This window comes from Callithrix jacchus, chromosome 21 (genome assembly GCF_049354715.1).
Source record: "Callithrix jacchus isolate 240 chromosome 21, calJac240_pri, whole genome shotgun sequence".
Lineage (NCBI taxonomy): Eukaryota > Metazoa > Chordata > Mammalia > Primates > Cebidae > Callithrix > Callithrix jacchus.
In genome coordinates this window covers 44,282,988-44,301,666 of record NC_133522.1, presented here as the reverse complement: position 1 = coordinate 44,301,666, position 18,679 = coordinate 44,282,988, and the positions used below count along the sequence as shown (strand labels likewise).

Below are 18,679 nucleotides of genomic sequence, written 5' to 3'. Positions count from 1 at the left end.
ATTCTAAATTTATTTAGAAAATAAGAAAGGGGAAGACACTTGCCTGCAGAAATCACTAGATAAGACTGATTTAATGTAAATGGATGAGCTTAGAAAGGGAAAATGAGAGTGGGCTGAGAGGCAACTGGCAAACAAAAACATAAGGCAGCGATCATTTTCCAGGAGAAGCAAGAAGAAAAGAAGCTGAATGTTGTTTGACGGATTTAGGGGCAGACTTCAAACAAACATTGGTTGGTTCATCCAAGTTGTAGACTCTGTTTTGGATGAGTCATGAAGATAATAAGGAGACAGATGTAGCTCAGTCCCAGTGGAAGCAGGATGAACTAGATTGCAAAAAACTTTTCATAGGGTCTTGACTTATGATTGTACAAAATTAGAAGAGTGAGCAAGCTCTGGGAGAATCTGTCAATGGGAGTTTTCAGATAAACGGGTGAGAATTTTAGACCACTGTAATATATGAAATTGTAATTTGTAAACAAAACTCAAATCTAGTAGAATATTACTTTGGATCACCAGATTTTTTCGCACCACATTTATTCTAATCAATGCAAAACCAAATAAAAACTCAAAATGTCTCATATAAAAATTACATGATTGATCTTTTAGTCAATTTATTTGTCTTTACAGATTTACCGTATGAGCCCCCCAGGAGATCAGCCTGGACCGGTCACGGCCATCCTACGCCCCAGTCAAAAGGTACAATGTTGGTTCCCATGGCTCGGAGTTTCATGTCACAGGCAGTGGATGACTGCTGATGGAGTAAATAATAATTTCTGTGGTTAATCTGTGATTTTGCAACATGGAGTGGGTTTGTTCCATTGACAACAGAGTACAATTTACCTTTAACTGCAGTGATTCTCTTTCTATTTGGGTCATCACAAATTTCATAACAAAAATGAAGGAATGGTGTAGTGTATTTCAGCCTTCACAAATGCATGCTTTGTGGGATGTTTGAGTACACATTAAATAATCGGTGATTTCCTGAATCTTGGCCATGCTTGAAAGTGTCCCTGGCTTTACTTGATTTGTCTGGTGGTTTCCCTTTATGTATTTATGTTAGACTGTGATTTATTGCAATCTGTTTGGTAAGCCATCCCAAATTCTTTTTCTTTAATATTTGGAAAAAGTGTGGGGGATATTCATTCTTTAAATGATTGGAAATGTCCTCTTTTTTTGTTACAATGTTTACATTTGGTTTAATTAGAAAGGAAAGTTTGTCCTTACCATGAGATGCTTCTGAGTTAGACTATTATGTTAATAATCAAATTAACTGATAGAGTGATTACATAACAACGTCAAAGACTAGTGACCAAATCTAAGTTATAGCTCATTGTCTTCTGTATTTTTGGATTTTCAGCTGCTCAGCCATCTCCTTCCACAGTGCCCAAAACTGAAGACCAGCGTCCTCAGTTAGGTATGTTTCAGGGGCCATCTGGGTAACCATAAAAGAAGATTCAGGCTCAGCAGGGAATTTCTAAAATGCATTACTTTTTAATGGAAATTAACATGATTTTTTGCTTCTTTGTGACTGCTCCATACATAAGATAGGCTCCAAATCATCAGCCTACTCCTATGAGGTGACTTGAGATGGTGCTAAAATACTTCCACAACTATGCAATAATCATGGAAAAAGAATTCTACCTGCACACAGACTGCTTCTTTGTGATCGATAGATTTTATTTTTAACTTTACTTTCTGTGCCTGAACAATACAGCCTGGACGGCCCTAGACTGATGGGGCTTGGCACATGTTTGCCCTCTTTATATCACTGGTTGGTGTGAGTCCTGGGCTACGTGTCAGGAACCTGGGGTTGAATCCAAGCTCTGCCACCAATTAGGAGTCCCCTAGCAAAATATCTGAGATGCTATGTGACATCTCTCATAGAGAAGGTGGAGGCAGGTGATTTGAGGTTGGGGGAAATTTCCAGCTGTGAAATCTGAAAACACGATGGAGTCAGGCATTATGTCTGAAGTCACATCATCCTATGTCACAACTATGTCTAGAATTTGACTTTGTTTCTTTTTGCTCTAGATCCTTATCAGATTCTTGGACCAACAAGTAGCCGCCTTGCAAATCCAGGTGAGAAACTGCTGATGATTTTCTGCTTACAAAATTACTTTTTTGACAGTGGCTGTTTTGAAAAGTAAATTAGTCCTGGTGAGAAATTCCTTCAACTGAACAAATTTTAGTTTTAGGTCTCACCGAGTTATTTACCTTAATGGAAAATTGCGTTGGGTTATAAATTAAGATTTCAGCTTCAGCAAAGAACATTATAACTGAATCCAAGCTGTAATAGTGTTCTGTGGCTGCTGTAACAAAGTACCAGGGATGAGGTGGCTTAAATAACAATAATTTATTGTCTCGCCAGTTCTGGAGGCTGGAAGTCTGAAATCAGAGTGTTATGGTGGCGGCTTTGTTCCTTCCGAGGGCTGTGAGGGAAGGGTCTGCTCTGCGGAGTCTCCTTAGCTTACAGATGGCCGTCATCTCCTTGTGTCTCTTCTCATCATCCCTCTATGTGTGTGTCACAGTGTCTCTGTGTCCAAATGTCGGCTTTTCACAAGGACTTCGGTCAGACTGGAATATCCACTCCATAACCTCACTGTGACTTGATTACCTTAGGATCTTATTTCCAAAAGAAGTTCACATTCTGAGGTACCCAGGATTACAATTTCGATATAGGGATTTGAAGGGACACAATTCAACCCATTATACAAACAGATAAAACAACAATTTTTTTTAAAAAGAGAGCCTTAATTACAAGCACAGGACTTCAGATTCAGGCTCATCTCCGACGGTCTGTTTCTGAACTTCGATGCCAGAAAAGAAGTGCAGATTCTTAATTGGCCCATTTGTCACCAGTGCATTGCCAAGGTTTGTCACCTGTCCTTGTGTTTCAGTGCCAACCACATAGTTTTGTTTGTGTTCAGATCAGAACCAGCTGTGCTGGCACCAACTTCAGAAATTCATGGCCTATGCTGCATATTCCCCACTGCAAATTCAGATGCCAAGATGTCACAGGCATAGTGCAAGCACAAGATGGAATGTATGTTTCCTAAACGTTGAGGCCAAAATAAAGCTGGAAATGGAAAAATTCAGATTTAATCAGTGTACACCCCAGCAAGAGAATCTATACATTGAAAACACAAAATGTTATCATTATTGAACATCTGCGTTTTTGATGTTAAATTTTGGTCGATGTTAATGAATTCAATAAATATTTTTTACACAGCTGAAAATCTAATGAAAACTAGTTAGCCTGGGGGTAGACTAGGCGCTCGATGATTATCTGTTGCCTACATGAATGCCGAGGATCATGAGATGTAGTCCTTTAGCTCAGGGAGCTCTCAGCCGGTGGAGGGATGGACATAGGTAGTTACAACATTGTCCCAACCATGGGGCCACAGGCCCTTTTCGCTCATGCTGGTTTTCATTGGGTAGCCCAGACTCCTGAGGCTGTGGTCCCTTCTCAGACTTCTGCTCAGCTTTTCATTTGCAACTGCCATATAACCATTCAAATAAAATAATGACTGTATTTTGAGATGATTGTTATCAGTCATGCTTCAGGAAGACTGATCTGGCAGCAATGTTCAGGATAGATTAGAAAAAACAAAATGATGGAAGCTGAAACACTCTGGGAATGTTAATACAGTCATGTGAAATAACAATCAAACAGCTCCCACCCCACAGCACGCCCCCCATAGAATGTCTGTGGTCCCTTCTGCACCTCATGACGGCCCTGGGAGGTTACTGTCTCCATACTGCAGAAGAGGAACTAGAAATCCAGAGAAATTACTTTTCCTGCGTCACACAGCCAATAATAAGGGAGGCCAGATTTGAAACCTGACTCTGTCTCCAAAGTCTGCTTTTGTTTCCTTGCCCTGCTCTGTCCCTAACTAAGCATAAAGTGAAGAAGAGGCATTAGAAAATGCAGACTGTGAGACTAGAAAGCAAGGATTTCCTTTTGGGGTACTAACTCCTTAGGTCCAGGCAATGAATCTCAGGTCAGGAAGGAAGAGGAGGAAAGAGTCAAGCTGCACCAAAGAAGACCAGACTGGCCTTTGCACTCACTCACTCACACGTTGGCCAAATGAAATACATGCCCATGACCAGGCTGTCACAGCTCACATGTACTGCTAAGCTCGTTTGTAGAATAGGGCCAGAGTGTCTTGCTCCTAAACACAGTGCCAACTGTCACAAGAGAACACTGCATCTGCCCTGGGCTCAGCAGCCTGGGGATGTCCTTTGTAGACAGAGGAACCTGAGCTCACAGCAAGGAGACTGGAAACCCATCACAGGCCTGGGGAAACAGGACTGTGCTTCTTACCATTAAGACTATTCTTAATGACCCGAGAGAAAATGGCAACATCCAACCTTTAATTCACAGCCAAGTGTCTTTAAGATAAAGGTTTATTTCATTTAGTTTCTGATGAATTTGACTTTCTCTCCCTCTCTGCTTAGGTCTGTGTCTGTTGTGTTCATGTGAACTTTTCCCCTGAAACCAGATGTCTTTTATCTTTGTATTAATGAGAATGCTTCTTCCTGTTTGATTCTATTTTTCTATTCTCTGATAAATAAATCCTTCATCACTTAAAAATTGCTGCCTTTGCTCTTCATACAATACAAATTCCTTTTCATCATTTTGAGTGGAAAGGTTACATCATACAGTATGAATGCACAAGATGATATCAGCATCCCAACATCTCTGGCCAAATATTCATCTGATGTGCACTTTGGACATCACTTCTCCTGCTGAGAAAATTGCGTCCCTGCATTCTGATATCATGGACTGGTTATAAGCAACATGGCTCCTTGATGCCCCATCAGAGCAGCTGAGAATATAACATGGTTCCTTTAATGAGAGAGCTTTGTTGGGTAATGCTCAGAGGCTCCCTTGGTGCTAACTGGATACTCTTCAATGGTGAGCATGAAAATGCATCCTGCCTCCTCAGAACTACAGACCAGGTTAGGGTTGTTTTGCCATTTGTAAGGAATTGGGAGTGTTCAGTCTTCCAGTGGGAGGCCCCCAGGGAGCGGACAACATGGAAAGGACCTGAGGAGGCTGCAGAGGGGTGCACAAACCAGGCCTGAAAGCAAATTTGGGCAGTGGTTAAGCATGGCAGCCTAGGGTCTGGGTTCCAGCCCATGCTGATGCTGAGCAAAATCAGTGAGTCTGCCTCTCTGAGCTCTAATTTCCTCACTTCTCCTTGGGCTAATCTCACAATTCTTGTGGGGATTAAATAAACCAATACATGTAAAGCATTTAGAATGGTGCGTGGCACACAGCAAGCTTTCAAAAAATATCAGTCAGCCTGAGAATAGCACCATTTCAAGCTTCTGCATGGTTCAACAGGCCAGTTGAACAGCACAGGTGTTCCTCTTTCTTTAGGCATTTCCTGGCTGTAAGCGAGGAGTGTTATCTTTCCTTAAACTCTAGTTTTCAGCCCAAAGAAATTATGACGAGACCATTCAGGTACTGAGTTCATCCTTACCGTGATCTTGCAAGATAGTACTACTACCATTACCCCCTCCCTACAGATGAGGACATTGAAACAGAGAGAGGTGGGAGAGTTGCCAAAGGTCCCACAAAGGGCAGAGGCAGGATTCAACTGAGGCAGTGCCAACTAAGTTGGTGCTCCCTACCACCAAGCTTTCCTGCCCCTCCAGTAAGTGATGCCTGGGCCTCACCAAGCCTCAGGGAGAGACTTCCATTCAGGACACACCTGCTCCCTTACAGAGGTCCAGGCTGCGCATGCAGGATCTTCTGCACCACCCCTGGCTTCTACAGAAAGTGGCCCCAAACCACTGCCACCGTGGTGCTGGTGGGGCCCCTCACTGCTGTGTTTACTGCCCTTGTCCATCAGCTGATGGCTGCAGGGCTTTGCACAGGGAAGCTGTTTCCACCAGACCCAGAGCTGCTGAGTCACTCTGCAGCTCTCTGCTTTGCTCTGTGGTTTGTAAACCGTTTAGGGTTGGTTGTGTTTTTTTTGCCTCTTTGCTACCCTGTTTCTCTCCCTTTCTTTTAACACTATTAAGAGATTACTTTGCTCTGTAAAATGGAAGGAGTGCCTTCTGTCTTCTTAAACGCCACAGCCATTCCCTTTCATCCACAGGGTTCTCTGTAGGTGGGCAATGCTGCTTGCCACTGTTTTTTACTCCCAAATCTGTTTTGTTTTGATAATGACCCTAAGAAAAAGCTGGTTCCTCCTTACTAACATTGCAAGGATGTTATTAAGGTAAAGTGAAAAAATAGACCTGAAGGGTTTACCCAAGAAAAGTGAGTCCTGAGCTAGAGGTGGTGATGCTGCTCGGTGATAGTTCTTGTCTTTCAAGAGCGTCTCTTTGTAATTCCTGGTTTGGCCCATGAGTAACCCAAGCTGCTTTTAGGCTTTCCTAAACCCTAAGCATTCTTGTTTGGCAATCTCTATTCTATATTCTGAAATGCACCTCACCACACATTTAAAGGTTATTGTTTTAGAAGTAAAATAAGAATTGAAAAACTGCTCTTGAAGTACTACGACTGAGAATAACTCATTTAATTTACCATTGACAAGTTTTTTTTTAGCAACCATTGTTCAGTTTTGAGAATTCTTGCGTGAGAAAATTCACTCTACACACTCCAAAACGCAGTGAATTCTGTTACAGATGTTAAATTTAACAAGGAGTTTGACATAATGTTACTCTTTCTATCATTTACTTAAACATTCTTAGATTTTGCATTTCCAGGTTTCATTTAAGGTTTGAAAGCTGATGAGTTTTGCTTACAGATCTCTTATTTCTGTAGACCCTCCCTTGAAAGGCTCACAGGCCTGAGCCTGTGTCTTCCTGGCTGATGGGTGAAATTGTCAAGTGAGAAATTAGCTCGTCCATCCTTTAGGCATTGAGTTTGCAGCCACGAATTTAGGTTTCCTGCTTTCTAACTCTTCAGAAATAGGAGAGACATAAGAGCACTTTTTTCCACTGGTTCTCTCCGTTACACGTTTACAAGAGAATTGGGTGAGGGACAAATTCCTAAGAGGCAATCCCAAGGTTTGTGTAGATCCTGAATGTGATTTCGGCAGGTTTGTGGAGTTGCTTTCTCGATGGGAGAAAGTTGACGCTGAATATTTATTTTCAAACAACCGTATGTGTTTATACGGAAGCATCTGTTAGACTTAAATAAAAACTCCATCCTTTTTCCTATTCCCAGGTCATATACGGAATTTTTTTCGAGTTGTAATTTTTTGGTTACAATATACATACTAAGACCATATGGTTTTCTCATACCATTCTTTGTATTTTCTAAATGCGTAATATTGAAATGTTGGAGGCAACAGAACTTGATTGGGAACAGTTTGTATATGTGGTTCCGAAAAAGCAAAGGCTTCCACTGCAACGAGCTACAAGCTGTTAATACATTTCAAGTGTGTTGCTAGACTGAAAATGAGCACTTTCCAGAATAGATTCAGAAAAAGCTGACCTTTCTGAGTGGTGTTGTATGCATGAATTCACAAACGTATCCATTTCCATGTAGCCAACATGCAAAGAAGGGTTTACTAGTGGAGCGATACCTACAGGAGGCCAGTGAGGATTTAGAGAAAAACAAACTCATAATTGATTTTTACATTATATTAATTCCCTGAGTAGATGCCAGTGAAGGTTACCTTAATCATTTTATCACATCGATTGATATTACTTACAATATAATGGAAGGTGATCTTTTTGGTGATAAGCCTAAGGCAGTGCTCTCACTGGAATTTGGGAGGAAAGACCCACCTCCCATCCATTCTTAAGCTTCTGAAATATGTTCAGCACAGCTTAGCTTCTCTGGGTACTGATGCTACTGTCAGTATTTACATGCTGCTGTCTTCTAGGGAGCCATACATGATGATGGCTACAATGATGCACCTAGATTTTTCTTTCAGGTTCATAAGACAAAGCCAGATCTATGTACTCTCAATGAAATCAAGACAATTCTGACTTTGTCCACCCAGCTAAATGCGATCTCTGTGACTAAGGAAGAGTCTCATTCAGCTTCCCAAGGGGACTTGCAATCACTCATTGCTGGAGCTTTTCTTTTGGAAATGCTGCTTCACACAATTGGCATTGCAGGGCACAGGCAGCGCGTGGCTTTCCGTTACAATGCGCTTGACCAAACACTGGAACTGGGTGATCTGGTTTGAAAAAGAGCCAGCTTTTTTTTTTGCCCCCTAAACTTCCTCATTTTGAGTAGCTTAATTCTGTTCTAGGGAAAATTTTGACAGAATTGCTTTCTGAGCGCCAGCAAAATGTTATGTGAGAAATAATGGTGTTTACATCCATTCTCTATTTTTTTTCCATAAACTTTTGGAAGTTCATTTCCTAAATCTAACTTTTATTATCTTATTTGACCCAGCCAATATAAATGGCATTAAGTCATTATTGCCATCCACAGAATGATAACTTTCTGCTTCACAAGATAGGAAAAAATAGATAGCTCTTTCATCCCCTAAACACCAGGTTGATCTGGCTGTTCTGTTAAGGAAGTCAGAAATGGATCGAACCAGCCTGAACTTTGCCCCATATGAATTCCCTGCATGCCATCTAGGTCTTGGATCTGGTAGGTAACCGTCCTAGGTCAGGTTCCCTACATGCAGAGCTTGGGGTAGGGCTGTTTAACGGCATGTTCTCGAGAGAGAGAGAATGGGAAGAAGCACAGGGCAGGGGGAGAGAGAAGGAAGTTTCTGGCCTCCTCCAAGCCTCCTTGCAGCTGGATATGTTTCAGCCCCATCCCACGGGAGCTCTGGAGATTGAATATCATGGTCTTTCCTTGAGGGAAGGGGCCGGCCCATGGGACCCTGTTGAGTCCACCCAGCTGTGGGAGACCTGGGTGTGGGGGAGGCGGCGGCTCTGTTCAGGCAAGGGCAGTTCTCTGGAGAAGCGGGTTGTCATGGAATGAAGGCAGTCAACACCCCTGTCCGAGGGATGGGCGGACAGGCCTGGGGAGTGGAATGTAGGCAGCAAACCCACAGCACCTCCTTCTGTCATCAGAGAGCCCCTTTCCCCTGGAACCTTTGCTCACTGGAGTTTTCCTTCCTCTCCCGGCACCTCATTAGGCAGTGGCCAGATCCAGCTTTGGCAGTTCCTCCTGGAGCTCCTGTCCGACAGCTCCAACTCCAGCTGCATCACCTGGGAAGGCACCAACGGGGAGTTCAAGATGACGGATCCTGACGAGGTGGCCCGGCGCTGGGGAGAGCGGAAGAGCAAACCCAACATGAACTACGATAAGCTCAGCCGTGCCCTCCGTTACTATTATGACAAGAACATCATGACCAAGGTCCATGGGAAGCGCTACGCCTACAAGTTCGACTTCCACGGGATCGCCCAGGCCCTCCAGCCCCACCCTCCGGAGTCATCTCTGTATAAGTACCCCTCAGACCTCCCGTACATGGGCTCCTATCACGCCCACCCGCAGAAGATGAACTTTGTGGCGCCCCACCCTCCAGCCCTCCCTGTGACATCTTCCAGTTTTTTTGCTGCCCCAAACCCATACTGGAATTCACCAACTGGGGGTATATACCCTAACACTAGGCTCCCCACCAGCCATATGCCTTCTCATCTGGGCACTTACTACTAAAGACCTGATAGAGGCCTTTCCCATCAGCGTGCGTTCACCAGCCCATCGCCACAAACTCGATCGGAGAACATGAATCAAAAGTGCCTCAAGAGGAATGAAAAACGCTTTACTGGGGCTGGGGAAGGAAGCCGGGGAAGAGATCCAAAGACTCTTGGGAGGGAGAAGTATTACCACAGAAACGAGGAGGATGCTAAAAATGTCATGAATATGGACATGTCATCTGTGGACTGACCTTGTAAAAGACAGTGTATGTAGAAGCATGAAGTCGTAAGGACAGTGCCAAAGAAAGGGGACTTAAGAAGTGTATAAACTTTAGAGTAGAGTTTGGAATCCCACTAATGCAAACTGGGATGAAACTAAAGCAATAGACACAACACAGTGTTGACCTAACACACCGTTTATCATGCCATTTTAAGGAAAACTACCTGTATTTAAAAATAGAAACATATCAAAAACAAGAGAAAAGACACGAGAAAGACTGTGGCCCGTCCACCGACGTTGATATGCAACTGCACGGCGTGCGCTGCTTCGGTTGAAATCAAGTACATTCCGTTTGATGGAGAGCTGTCAGCTTTCTCAAACTGTGAAGAGGACCCCAAGTTTCCAGCTCCTTTACAGTGTTACCGGGACTGTGGGCTAAATGGTGGGACTGAGGATGTGTATAGAGTGAGCGTGTGATTGTAGACAGAGGGGCGGAGGAGGAGGAGGAGGAGACATAGAAGGAGGAGACCAGGGCTGGGAAAGAAACTTCTCAAGCAGTGAAGATTGGACTCAGGACATTTGGGGACTGTGTACAATGAGATACGGAGACTCGAGGGTTCATGCAGTCAGTATTATACCAAACCCAGTGTTAGGAGAAAGGACCCAGCGTAATGGAGAAAGGGGCAGTGGTAGAATTCAGAAACAAAAACATGCATCTCTTTCTTTCTTTGTCAAATGAAAATTTTAACTGGAATTGTCTGATATTTAAGAGAAACATTCAGGACCTCATCGTTCCGTGGGGCTTTGTTCTCCGCAGGGTCAGGTAAGAGATGGCCTTCTCGGCTGCCACAATCAGAAATCACCCAGGCATTTTGGGTAGGCGGCCACCAGTTTTCCTTTGAGTCGCGAACGCTGTGCGTTTGTCAGAATGAAGTATACAAGTCAATGTTTTTTTCCCCCCTTTTTATATAATAATTATATAACTTATGCATTTATACACTACGAGTTGATCTCGGCCAGCCAAAGACACATGACAGAAGAGACAATCAATGATATAATGTGGCCTTGAATTTTAACTCTGTATGCTTAATGTTTACAATATGAAGTTATTAGTTCTTAGAATGCAGAATGTATGTAATAAAATAAGCTTGGCCTAGCATGGCAAATCGGATTTATACAGGAGTCTGCATTTGCACTCTTTAGTGACTAAAGTTGCTTAAGGAAAACGTGCTGAATGTTGTGGGTTTTGTGTTATGATTTTACTTCGTCGAGGAACTTGTGCAAGGGAGAGCCAAACAGAGAGGATGATTGGCCCCCAAATGGTGTCAGCCTCTCCGGGTCCTTCTTGCCCACTCTCCTCTCTCATATTTCTAGCCCCTGCTGCAACAGAAGGACCCCAGGTTTCACATCGGAGCCTCCATATTTATGCCTGGAATGGAAACAGGCCTATGAAACTGGGGTTGTCATTGAGAAATTATAGTTCAGCACCTGCTCACAAATCACCCTTAATTTCTGCTGTGATTAAAAAACAATGTGTCAAATGGTGAATGAGTTATCTCGTGTAATACAAACTGAATTATTCTTGGTAAATGAAGCGTCATGGTTAGCTGCAATTTCTCACTTTACAGAAAGACGGATAACTTCTAGGTTTGCCACGGGGTTTCTCTTTCAGAAGATCTCACTAGGTAGACAGCTTTAATCTTCCTACATCAGAATAACCTGGGCACAGTGGCTTGGAACTCACTAGCTCTGAGCCTGATATTGCTGGCTATCCCTTGAAGACATTGTTTGCTTATATAACCTAGAGTCAATTTCCCTGGGCATCTTTTCTGTGCATCACAAATGCTGCCAACCTTGATCTAGGTGAAGGCAACTCAAGAGGTGAAATCCGAGGTGACTGTTGGAAGGCGCTAGCCTAAACGTCGTAGCTGAATTGGTTTCTGAATTGGCCCTTTTCATAGCTGTTTCAGAGCTTCTTTTTTTCAGTTTGTAATCCTTTCGCTGTGATGATGTGAAGTTGCCAAACCTCCGTGCTGTGGATGTTTTGGCAGTGGTCTCTGAAGTCGGCAGGATACGATTACCAATGCTCCTGACACCCCATGTCACTTGGATTAGTCGGAGCCCAACCATCCATCATTTTGCAGCAGCCTGGGAAGGCCCCCAAAGTGCCTGTATCTCCTTAGGGAAAATAAATAAATACAATCATAAAAGCTGGCAGCTAGGCCGAACCACACTGTGCTAATGGAAAAGATCAGTCATTTGTATGTTGGAATGCAAAGCGAAGCCACACCTACATTCTGCATAAAAATACACATTTACTTGGATAATCCCTCAGCTCGCTCTTTCAAGACTGTTTCATGAGCAAAATCATAAAAACAAGATGTGATTATCATATTCAACTTTAACAGATGTTTTCAGTTAGATCCCTCAACCCTCCAGTCCCAAACCAGGTTATTAGCAAGTCTTATGAGCGACTGGGATGATTCTGGATAACATGGTAATACTGAGTTCCTTCAAATACATAATTCTTAAATTGTCTCAAAATGGCATTAACTCTGCTCCTGTTGTAATCTAATTCCAAAGCACCCTTCAGGTCATATTCATAATTGCATGAACCTTTTCTCTCTGTTTCTCCCTGTCTCTTGGCTTGCCCTGATGTACACTCAGACTCCCGTACAATCTTACTCCTGCTGGCAAGAGATTTATCTTCTTTTCTTGTCTTCAGTCATCTTTCAGGCCTTGTATGTGGTAAAATCACCAAATCTCAGTGAAGACTTTATTTTTGTTCCCAGTTTGGTGCCCTTGTTACGTCCCGGAGGGGTGCACAAAGTGCTTTGTCAGGACTGCTGCAGTTAGAAGGTTCTCTGCTCCGCCTAAGCTCTCTGCACAGGTGTAGCAGCTGTAGCAGGAGCCCCAAGGAGCTGCCTTCTGACAGCAGGTGCAGCAGAGATGGCTGCAGCTCGGGAGCTGGGGAGGTGGTGGGGCACAGGGAAAGCACAGATGTTCTGCAGCGCCCCAAAATGACCCATTGCCTGGAGAAAGAGAAGAATATTATTTTTTAAAAAACTGGTTTAATTAGCCTCTCATTGCTTGATTCAGATAAAGTCGTGAGATGATTAATTAGAGAATAAAAATTACTTCAGACTAGTCAAAAATACATCAAATTATGTGCCTTCTCTTTATCTTAACCTTGGTTTAAAGAAATCTTGTTGGCTGGGCACGAGGGTTCACACCTATAATCCCTACAATTTGAAGGGCAGAGGCGGGCAGATCACTTGAATACAGGAACTCAGGACAGCTTGGGCAATATGGCAGTACCCAGTCTCTACAAAAAAAGAAATACAAAAATTAGCCAGGCATGGTTGGTGCACACCTGCAGTCCCAGGAGTTCAAGGCTGCAGTGAGCTGTGATCACGCCACCAGCCTGGGTGACAGAGTGAAACTCTGATTCAAAAATAAAATAAATTTTTAACAAAGCAGCCCAGATGAATGCTATATAGAAACAACTAGACAAATTTTTCTAACTGGTAATTTTAAACTCATTTTACTAAGTAAAACATAATTATTTTCTCACAAAAAGTGTTAAACTATTATTCTGTTGGAGGAAGTCATAACATTACCTGATTATAATTTGTGCTAGAATCTGTCAAGTACAAATTTCTGCTTGAAGCATGTTATATGTAGAAACTTTGTGGAGAAAAAGAAATGGGTTTTTCATGTTCTATAACAACAAAGCATGTTCCCTAAAGAAGATAATGCAGAAATAGTAAGTCGCCAGAATTTCATCCTGACCTGACTTTGTAAAACAATCTGGAGATGTTACAAGGTTGTGACTGGTTGAATAAGCACGGGCAAAGAGTACTAATTAAAAGGAACCTCCCTCGTCTACAAGGGAGGTCACAGGATTCAACCCCTGACTGCTGCCCTTGAACTTACTCGGTCATACTTTACTTTGATGAGAATACAGAAGAGATCCTGAACACAGTGCCCAATGCCATGGGCCTGAGATGACAATAGGTTATATGACACATCCAGGATGCCAAAGAACAGGCTAAGGTGATGGGCTAGATGGTAAAAGTGTTAGGACCTCCATCCAGTCTTCCCCAAAACACCTGGGAGTTTGATGGAGCAGCAGCACATGTGAAAAGGACTCCAGGGTGTTGGAGATGACAGCAATGAGATGTAGAATCACAGCTTTTAATGAGCCATGAATAGGTCAGGTGCTGTGTATACACTGCCTCATTACTCCTTCCAACTGCCCCACAGCACACTTAAACAAAATAATGTCTCCACAGATTAAGTAATTCACCCAGCACTCCCAAGGTGAGAGGTGGAGCACATGCTTGTTCCAGGGTTAGCTATTCTTAATCTAAAGCTATGTTGCTTCATATGGACAGAAAATTAAATGGGAAGGTGATATGACTGCCCCATATTAGGTCGCATTTTCTGAAATAGATCACAAACGAGAACTTATTTGTTACACATCGAACAGACTGCAATATCACTTCTGGGCCTACACTTAAAGAGTGACATAGGACACTTAGTGAAAATTTAGTGGGGAGAGGCAGGGGAATGAGGGAACCCAGGGCTATGCCAAGGAGGGGCTGTCAGTGTCTCTGCTAGAAGTGGGATTACCCTTATCACCCGTTGATTCAGGACCCAGCACAGTGTATAGCAATATCAAGCTGTCAGAAACCATTTGCAGCTGTATGCACGAATGAACATCCAGAAAAGTACTATCTGGACTAAAAGTGGCTCAGCAGGAATCCCCATTGACCAAATTCAAGAGAACACTTTTTAATAGTTGGAGGAGCTTCGGATGGAGTGGTCAGCCTTTGTCCAGAAGTTTCTGGTTATGGGGTGGGCTCATGTAACAACCATGTATCTATTTGCCAGGTGTTTGGCAGCACATGGACCATGTGGCTATTTAAGTCTTCAGTCTTGTGCAACTTGGGTTCTGTGAAATAGTAAGTGTTGTCTATACACAGACATAGAAAGTCAGGGCTGAGAGTCTGAAGTCCATGATGGCTTAGTAGCCTCACTCTTGATCAGTGCCACTTCGTCCTACGAGTCAGGATTACATTGGGGCTTTAGATACTACAGAGGCACTGGAATCACCCCAAATTGAATTATATTGTGACTTTGTGTCTCTAAATTGACTGGAGCCCAGTCTGCTTGGACGTTAAAATACATCCTATCTTATAAGTACTGCAAAGCCCAGATGAATGGTGAGAAGCAGCCAACTGACGGGATAAATGAACCTTGCTTCCACATTTTCTCACTTACAAGGAAGACCACTTGCATGAAAACATGTCGTGGAGGTAGCTGGTCACAGCCTGCTCAGCATTAGACATGGATCAGCTGAAAGAGTGTTGGTCTACTTCAGGGACCCTCAATCCCACTCCAGATTAACCATTTCCACCTCCAAGTAGTTATGGGAGGCCAGGAGCCAGGGCCGATTTCCATTTACACTCATGAGGTTGAGGCCAAGGAAGAAGTGGGGTGTAGACAAAATGTACAAGAAAGAATTTGGTGTAGAAATCATGAAACCATCCTGTAAAGTCTCTTAATTCAAAAGTCAGGATGTTTCAAGATGTTAACAACTTTTTATTTTAAGTTCTCTTATTAATTTTTGGTTTTTTACTTGGCAAGAATATAACTGAAACTTGTTTGAAAGGTTTGGAGGTGGGTGGATGGGTAACTTGCCCAACCTTTTAAAATTAAGGGAAAAGAGGAAGTAAAAGGCTAGCTGTCTTCTTTTCTATGGCATCAAGGCAATGGTTTCTAAGCTGTCTCATCAGAATTGGCAGTAGGCTGCTGGCAGGAGGGGGAGGCTGGCATTCCAGTTCTAAATAATTCCTGATATGAAGCTTTCAGGTCCACAAGGAGCCTCCCAATGGATATCATTTTCTCCTTTAAACAATAATACTAATTGTTACTATTTTTTGATAATAATAATAGCCCAGTGCCAAACAATGTGCATACACTATCTTTCTCATTTAACTTGCACAATAGCACGTTGAGATAGTTTTATCCTTATTTTACAGATGTGAAATGGAGGCTTTGAGAGGTTAAACCATGTTATAAATCACTCTAAGTCACAGAAAAATCTTACAACCTTTGGGACTTGAAATTGGAATGGCCTTCCTAAGCCATTGCTTGGACAGCCTTCAGGGCATGTCAAGTGGAGTGCCCTCCCCTTATCTAGCTATGCTGGGCAGAAGCCCGGTTGTTGGTAGTTATCAGACAGGAAGCAAAGCGCAGCCCTCCCATTTCCCTGCTGCGCCCTTTGGTTTTAGGGCGGGAGTGCTGCTTGCTGGGGATGCGGGCGGACTGGAGGCCGCTTTGATGGATACATGCTGTAGGTGCTCTTCTGGGGCAAGTCCCAACTGCTGGGCCATAACCTGGGGGAGGCGAGTGGGGCTGGGCCCCACAGCAGAATCAGGGTTCTGCCTCCATCAGCTCTGATGATTGGGGTCAGAGGGAAGGCCCTCTCAGATTGGACAGGTCCTGCCCCCAGGAGAATAAATGTTCTTTTTTTCCACCTTTGCAACCAACTCAGGAGTTGGGTGAATGAAATAGAAATGTCTCTTTCCTAGTAGGAAGAATATGGTTTAAACCTGCAGCAGTGGGTGAGCCCACATGTCCATCCTTTCACTGACGTGGTTGGGAAGGTGCAGGACAGGAAGCGACTCCCATTGGACAGAGACTAGTAGGACCCGCCTCTTCCTGTGAAAGACAGCGGAAGTGGTGGGAGAGAGCAAGAGTAACCCATCAGTGTCTGCCCCATGGAAACATGGGTAGTGAGAAATGGCTGTTCCATATGAACAATAGGCCCAGACTCACATCCAACAATTCCACAGTTCTGTTTAGAAGAAACTGCTGTCTTTGTCATATTTTCTTTTCTTTTTCTTTCTTTTTTTTTTTTTTGAGATGGAATTTCGCTCTTGTTACCCAGGCTGGAGTGCAATGGCGTGATCTCGGCTCACCACAACCTCCGCCTCCTGGGTTCAGGCAATTCTCCTGCCTCAGCCTCCTGAGTAGCTGGGATTACAGGCATGCACCACCGTGCCCAGCCTCCATATTTTCTAACTGTAGACCCATTCAGACTCACATGGCACAGGGCATTTTAAAGTGGAACTAGGCAGTGGTCACTGGGTTTTAAACCAACGCTGTCAGGTCCATGCCCACTAAGCTGTCCCACTCCAATTAAGAAGAAAATACCAAGAGGATTCTATAGCTTTAATTCAAGGAAGGCCAAATACTTATGAAGATCATTTTACATATGTTCACTTAGCTGTTAAGCAGCAAGGACAGGATTCAGATCGGGTTCCGTTTGATTCCAAACCCACCATGAGGAGCCCCTGTGCTGTTTTCTGAGAAAGACCTAAGACCCAATCTCTATCTTATGAGAGTCAGGCTCACAGGATGGGCAACCACAAAAGGATGGCTAAGCAAGAAATGATTATTAATATGATGATAAGAAGTTAAGCAAGGCAGGAAGAAACTAGGTAGAAGGAGGAAGACAGTTGGAAGGAGGCTGAATTGTAAGTTAGTGTGCGATGTCCAGTTGTGTTGGGGATGGAGGAGAATTTGCAGCAAGAGAGCAGGACTATGATGACCTGGGGCCCACAACAGACCCACAGTAGAAATGCCTACAAAAGGACCCTGTGTCTTCTGTGAGTTTACACCAAGTAAACAAGTGATGCACAATCAAGCCAAAGGAATCCAGGCTATAAGATTATTCAGCTTCAGTTGAGTGAAGGCTGTTTTGAGATCTGTTTACAGGTTGTGATTTCACCAAAATGTTTCCTTTGCTCTGTTCAGTTCTTCAACCCAATTCTCAGTTTTTGTTCCCACTGTATGTCGGGCTCTGTAAGAATGGTTTTTGGAGATAATGTTGCTGTGTTATTAGAATCTAAGATAAAATCAATGGGGAGCAAGAATGTCTGTTCTCATTTATTTAACAAGCATTTTCTCAGAAGTTTTGATGTTACAATGATTTAAGAGGTACAGAAAGGTGTTAGGGAGTTCTTGCCCTTGGAGAGATTAGGAAAATGTACATAAACATCTCTAGTGCAAGACAAGACAATGTGTGAGCTGCATCTGAGTATGAGGAGGATGCTTACACTCATATAGTGGGCTGAGCAGGAAAGGCTTATTGAAAGAAGTGGTATTTCAGAAGGGGAAGAGTTTTAATGAATAGAATGCATTCCAGGCAGGGACTTTTTTTTTTTTTTTTTTTTTTCTCGAGCAAAGGCATGGAATCAGAAAATCTTCAGGAGCAAAATATACTAATAATGGAAACAAAACAAAAAAAAAAACTCAAGCAGTCTATGGTTTACAAAATAATATAAGGCCAAGTAGAATGTTTGTTTTTTTGTTTTTAATGAACAAAAAAATACTGAGGAGTGGGAATTGGGACATCATGCTACATGTGTGGACCATGTCTGAAAAGTCATGTCACTTCTGGTCTGGTCTACTGTAGTCTGTGATATGAAGAAGGGTTGGAGCACAAGAGAGCTAAAAATTGACTGCACACATTTTAAAATATAAGTCATTCAAATAAATAATAAGCAGTTTGGAGAGATAGCCCTAAGACTTTTTTCAAGTGGCTTCTATATCTTCCTTGGCTAGAAGTCATATTAAACAATTGAAATATATGAAAATATTGAGGACTGACCTAAAGATTTGAGGGTGAGGGAAGTAAAAGCATATTTGAGGATACCTCACATTGCTGTGAGATATAATAGAAAGAAAACAATAATATGTATTTGTCATGTGCTTAACAGTTTACAAAGAGCTTACTCGTGCTGTCTTATTTCATCATAGCAAAAAATCTTAAAGATAGAAATTGTTTACTCTTTCATTCAGAACAAAGATTTG

At 42.9% G+C, this 18,679-nt stretch overlaps 1 protein-coding gene across 5 annotated transcripts in view; it reads left to right on the top strand.

Annotated features, from left to right (window-relative positions):
• ERG (ETS transcription factor ERG) overlaps positions 1–10,966 on the top strand; it is a 281,372-nt gene extending 270,406 nt beyond the window's left edge. For all 5 annotated transcript variants that reach the window (XM_008986692.5, XM_002761421.6, XM_035283369.3 and 2 more), the window contains 4 exons: positions 628–696; positions 1,358–1,414; positions 2,032–2,079; positions 9,072–10,966. In XM_008986692.5, the coding sequence (XP_008984940.1) occupies positions 628–696; positions 1,358–1,414; positions 2,032–2,079; positions 9,072–9,592 (695 nt within the window). In that variant the 3' untranslated portion in view covers positions 9,593–10,966. The remainder of the gene's footprint in view (positions 1–627; positions 697–1,357; positions 1,415–2,031; positions 2,080–9,071) is intronic.
• Positions 10,967–18,679: the final 7,713 nt, after the last annotated feature.